Source organism: Ammospiza caudacuta, chromosome 14 (assembly GCF_027887145.1).
Source record: "Ammospiza caudacuta isolate bAmmCau1 chromosome 14, bAmmCau1.pri, whole genome shotgun sequence".
Taxonomy (NCBI): Eukaryota; Metazoa; Chordata; class Aves; order Passeriformes; family Passerellidae; genus Ammospiza; species Ammospiza caudacuta.
This window is the reverse complement of record NC_080606.1, coordinates 17929112-17935111: the sequence shown is the minus strand read 5'-3', so window position 1 is coordinate 17935111 and position 6000 is coordinate 17929112. Positions and strand designations below refer to the sequence as shown.

General features: G+C 38.9%; 1 protein-coding gene across 1 annotated transcript in view; it reads right to left on the bottom strand.

The window, feature by feature from the left end:
- Positions 1-387: 387 nt before the first annotated feature.
- Positions 388-6000, bottom strand: part of PCDH11X (protocadherin 11 X-linked) — a 394670-nt gene continuing 389057 nt past the window's right edge. The window contains exon 8 of the mRNA XM_058814008.1: positions 388-779. Coding sequence (XP_058669991.1) covers positions 388-779 — 392 coding nt within the window. The remainder of the gene's footprint in view (positions 780-6000) is intronic.

Sequence of the window (6000 nt, the reverse complement as noted above, 5' to 3'; positions counted from 1 at the left end):
ATAACAACAAAGAAAAATTCGAGTAAGCTATTTTTAGACTGCAATATTCCCCAAACCGTACTAAGGAACTGCCTTCAAAGGGAGAAAGAACTGCTGGCAGATATTTGCACTACATGGCCCATGTAGGAAAATGAACAGGATTTTGTTCTTCTGATTGTTTCTGGGTTGTGGGTTCTCTTCCCCATTTTCTGGATTTCACCAAGAACTACAGTAAACACCTTTCAACCAGGTCCTAAGGATTTAGATTTTCTCTTTCAGCTTTAGGATTCTATATACACAAATATTCACAAGCCTAACGAGTTTGTACACGCCCGAGGAGCGGCGCTAGGCCGTGACCATCCACAGTCACACTTAAAGCCTGAAATTGGGGATTTGTCACATCTGCGCTCACAGCTGGTGCTCATGCATGAACGTGGTGCTGCTGCCAGCCCCCGGCGCCGGGTGGGACGCGGCGAAGTTTGCCAGGGGGATGACCTTGACGGCGTCCTCGGCGGCGCAATGTCTTTCGCAGGTGTTGTAGAACTGGGGCCTGGGCCCTGCCTGGCCTTTGTCACTGTCGTCCTTTGGCAGGGGCCTCCCGAGAGTGTGGCGTCCCTCGGGCCTGGCGCCCCGGCCCCAGCCTGGCTGGAAGCCAAACGAGGGCAGGGAGGGGTTGGGCTGCTGGAACTGCGTCAGCGCCGGCGGCATCCAGCAGTTGTCGGAGTGGCCGAGGATGAGGCACTCCTGCGTGCAGTTCTCAGAGGCTTCGGCCAGAGCTTTCTGCAGGTTCACTTCGATGGCTGGGAGGGAGGAAAAACACAAGACGCTGTCAGGGGTGTGAGGGCACACACACGGAGGGAATCAAGGTCAGCAAAGCAATCCCCATCTTACAATGATGGCCACAGCTGGGGAGGAGGCCTCAACAAAGCAATTCTCATCCTACAATGATGGCAACAGTTGAGGAGGCCTCAACAAAGCAATTCTCATCCTACAATGATGGCAACAGCTGAGGAGGCCTCAACAAAGCAATTCTCATCCTACAATGATGGCAACAGTTGAGGAGGCCTCAACAAAGCAATTCTCATCCTACAATGATGGCCACATTTTGGGAGGAAAAGGCCTCCTCAACAAAGCAATCCCCATCCTACAATGATGGCAACAGTTGAGGAGGAACCCTCAACAAAGTAATCCCCATCCTACAACAATAGGAATTCTATCCCATCCTCCCATTTTGAGAAGAAAGGCCTCCTCAGCAAAGCAATCCCCATCCTACAATGATGGCCATGGTTTGGGAGGAAAAGGCTTCCTCAACAAAGCAATTCCCATCCTAAAATTATGGCTCCATTTTGGGAGGAAAAGGCCTCCTCAACAAAGCAATTCCCATCCTAAAATTATGGCTCCATTTTGGGAGGAAAAGGCCTCCTCAACAAAGCAATCCCTGTCCTACAATGATGGCCATATTTTGGGAGGAAAAGGCCTCCAGGTGAAGAGCTTCAGTGAATGTTCAGATGTTGGGGCCCACGCTGTTGTCACAGTTACCACCATCATTAAATCTTTATAATACGACCTTGTACACTCGATTTTCTAGATCATACACCTGCTCAGGTTGGAAAACACTTCTCAGACCAGTGAGTTAAACCATTAACCAGCACCACCCCATTCACCACTAAAAAATCCCCAAGTGCCACATCCACCTGCTTTTTGACCACTCCCAGGATGGTGAATCCACCACCTCGCTGAGAAGCTTCTTCTAATGCTTTCTGATCCATTCAGTGAAGAAATTTTTTCCTAATGTCCAAATTAAACCTCCTCTGGCATAACTTGACCACGTCCTCTGGACCAGTCACTTACCTAAAATAATATTTTTCACTCCTTGCAATTGTCATTTCTGTAATAAAGCTAAAAACTTTATAAAAATGTAATGCCATTACTTTAGATATTTGCATAGAACTATTTGAAAGAAAATAACTTTTTTAAAATATTCTCTTGAAACTGGATTTTTTTTATCGTTATTCTTTGCTGAAGGCAAAAAACCCCAAAACTGGGCACTGGCCAAGATGATCCATTGGCCTCAAAGAAGCACTCAAGAGTTATAAGAATGAAAGAGTGTAACAGCTATTTTAAAGAGAATTGATTTCTCCATGCATTCAATACTGGACACCTTGAAAAATCAAAGAGTACCAGCAAAAGAAGATGTAACCTCTATATTTGGCGAGTAATCAAAGCAGATTTCTTCAGTAGATGCAAGATTTGTGCCCTTGAAAAGGGATTATAGAAATTTTAATTTGTTCAAAGGCAAAGTAAACTACTAAATCTGAAAGATGTTCATATGTAATACATAAATATTCTTGATCTATTTCATTTAAATTGTGGCTTTAGCATGGTAGGTAAATTAAAAATTAAAGAAATTAAATTTCTGCACATGATTCCTCAAAATAGTTTTAATATTGCAAGTGTTAATTTTATATTCTCTTCCTGTGTTAAATACACCAGAAGTACAGAAGAATATCTGATTGGGTATTTAATTGTGTTTTCTTTATAAAACTTCCCAGTGAATGATAAATACATATTTTTAATATCTGTCTTAATGAAAATAGCATTTAAAATCAGATTCTGGCTCATAAGCACTGGGGAAGGAATGCCACAAAAATTACTTATAGCAGTGAGAGTGCTGAGTAGGAGCCTCCCACCCTCTGAGCTTTATGTTTAAACAGATGCTGCATTTCTGTTTTAACAAATATTTTGCATGTTGGAGTCTGTGTAAAGCTGCAGAGCACAAACACTTATTTCCATGTTACATCTCAATACAAAGGAATTAAGCTTTTTTTCCTCCAGGCATTGAAATATATAATGCTGCTGTCCGAACCAGGATACATTTTTTAAAAAATCTACAATTTCTAAGAAGACAGCTGGTTGCTTGTTATAGCATGAATGCTCTATTCTTTGATAATTTCTCCTTCAGGATGCTGTATGTGTCAGCTAGAGGAGTGATTGTTTATAAATGTTATTTTGGTGTATTGCTGGCATTTCAACATATCCTCAGTCATTTTGCCTAAGTATTTTTCAGTTTAATCCTGACAAAGCTTTGGCACCTTGCTGCTGCAATACTAATCCACTTTTGATGGGCAGTAGGAGACTTAAATATGGAAATAATTCAGTGGAGTCTATAGTTACTGCAAAAAAGAAAAGTTTCTAGTGGTAGATTAGTCTAATCTCTCTGTGTCCTACTATCTGCTATTAGAGACATAAATTTAAGTATATACAAGTCCTTTAAGCTCTTTAATTATCCAGGTTTGCTTCTATTCTGATGAAGGCAATCCACTGCAATCAGGTACAACCTTGACAAAGTGTGGAGTTATCCCCACTTTGTAGAGGAACTGAACTTTTTCTGCATTAATTAAAAAACCCTTAAAATGCTATAAATTCAGTTAAAATGTGAAACATACAATTATTTATTTGGAAATTATACTTATTTGTTTTAAGCTCTTCACAGCAAGTGGTTACAACCCTTCTACTGTCCCATTTTTCTCAAACTACAGGAAGAGAGTACACAAAGCTGAAACAGCAAAAGGAATCATTTGACAATAAAAATCTAACACTTAACATTGGCCAAGGCAACTGTGGAAGAAAAAAGGTCACAAATAAAACAGCCTCCACACCATTTCAAAGACCAGTACAGTAATTTTGTGCCACATGTTTTCAGACTACCTGGAGACTTGGAACACTTTGCCATGTTAAGAATAAGAGTATTCTTAGTTAGAGTCTTGCTTATTCTGTTAAGAAAGAGATATTTTAATCTGAGTTTTAGTTTATTAAAAAATAAAAAAATAAATTAAATAAACACAAGAAAGAAAATCCCAAAGCTTTGTAATAATCCTGGACACAATCCTAAAACATTAATTAAAATTATTTTGTTTTAATATGGGTTTTTTCTAATACAAAAGTCATTTGTATGCAGGATTGTTTAGAAGAAACATCTTTTGTAGAAGTCATAATCTTTCATTAATCTTGTTTCAATATTGTTGTCAGAGTATGCTTTCATCAGTGCTTATGGTTAATATCATGTAAAATATACAGTTCTACTTAACTTTGAAAAAAAAAACCTTTTCTAAGTCAAACAAACAAACAACTTCCCACACCCACAAAGCAGTGACTCTTGGAAAATAACTCAAACTAGAGCAACCTGTAGGAAAATGAATATTCATGGGGCATGATCTAACTTTTGCCTGCTCTTCCAGGCCATGAAATAGCTCTCCTTTTTGTCAAACCCATTCTCTGTTTTCCTTCCATATCATTCCACGCCTGTGGGAGATGTGAAACTCACTGCTCAAGTGCTTATTTATCAGGAGCTCTGCAAATTGACCACGGCACCTTCTGGCTGCTGCTCTTTAAGCTTCCTTCTGTTTTGTTTCTTTGCAAGTGACAATCAAATATTCTCAAAGTTTCCCCCCCGTTCCAAAGCAGTAGCGCAGGTGATTATTCTGCATAGTCTGATAAGTAATCAGGGGAAGGAAACACCTCTGACACCTGCCTCTACCCATCAAGGAAGAGAAAGTTCCAGCTGTCTCTGAATATTTTCAGAAGAAATGATGGTTCTTGCAAGTGAAATTCAGTGTCTGGTACCATCTTCTCACACAAGACATGACAGGTTTATAAATGGAAATAGGAGTTTGCGTATTCCCCTCATATTATGAATAAAGAGTATATTCCATTGAACTCTTAGCAGTCTGACATTTCTTACTTCACTCAGTTATAAACCCTCAATTTTTGATATTCTTTCCATACTACATGGAGATTCTTCAAACATGACATGCAAATAATACAAAAGAGAATTTTTAATTCATATAATAGATCACACTCATGCACATGTGAGTTTACCACTTTGATTTGAACTCCACGTTGTTTTAGGAATGCTTTTTTTTTAATTGTCTGCAGATATAAGAACATTTTTAAAGAAAATGTCTGTCAGCTCTTAGGAAATGTTTAGATCAGAACTGTCAAATATAACTAAAAGCACAACAGTTAAAAGACTTTCTTCATTGTTCCACAGTCTCATCATTTATAATTCAAAACAATTTTCAAGAATATTTACCTTCACTCATGAAAATGTGGAATTTCAGCCTTGCCAGATAGCTATCCTTCAACACAAACAGATACAAAAAATACTTAAAAAAGGTTTGTTTGTTCATTTTGATCAGAGACTTCCTGTGGTTACAAGGTCTGAGTGGGATTTTAGAGGTACTAAATAAAAATATTAATTCTTCTCTTTGCTTTTTGGAGATCTCGACAGAGCTACTCTCCTTCTCAGTCTACAAAATGTGGGACAATTCTTTGGCATTTCCAGCTTAATATCATCTTCCAGCTTTAAGACTGTTTCTCCTGGAAAATTCACAAAGCAAGACAGGCTGTTGGTATGAGTCTGTTATCAGCAGCCTCAGAATGTTGAAAAGTTACAATTATGGAATCATTTTGTTTGGAAAATACCTGTAAAATCATTGAAGCACATACTTGGTGTACAGACAACACACTTTCTTTTCTACTCTTTCCCTCCAGCCTCAGAAGAGACATGTACTACTAAAAGAACATCAAGAGAGCTTTCTTCTCTCTGCCATCAAAGTCCTCACTTGGCCACAGAATCACAGGCTGGAAAGGACTTTTGGTCTAACCCTCTGCTCACATCTGCATATGTTGGTTGAAAAAGAAGAGAGCAGCTTTTCCAAAAGGCAAACTTTCAGAATTGTACATATCCCTTAAAAGAAAACATCCAAATATGCTGAAAGGAAGATGTGCTTCCCTAAGGAAGGACAATCCAGAGCATGAGCTCCTGGAGAACCTTTTAAAAATCTCCACCTTTACCCACATGTGTAGCTATGATCACAAGACATTGGTAAATTAATTCATTAACTAAGTACTCAGATTCATTAGAAGTTCAGAAACCACCAGACTGCACCATGCCAGTGCAGGTTGAGGGGCATTGAAACAGTGCCAAGAAAATTTCCAAACTAATTAAAAAAAAAAAAA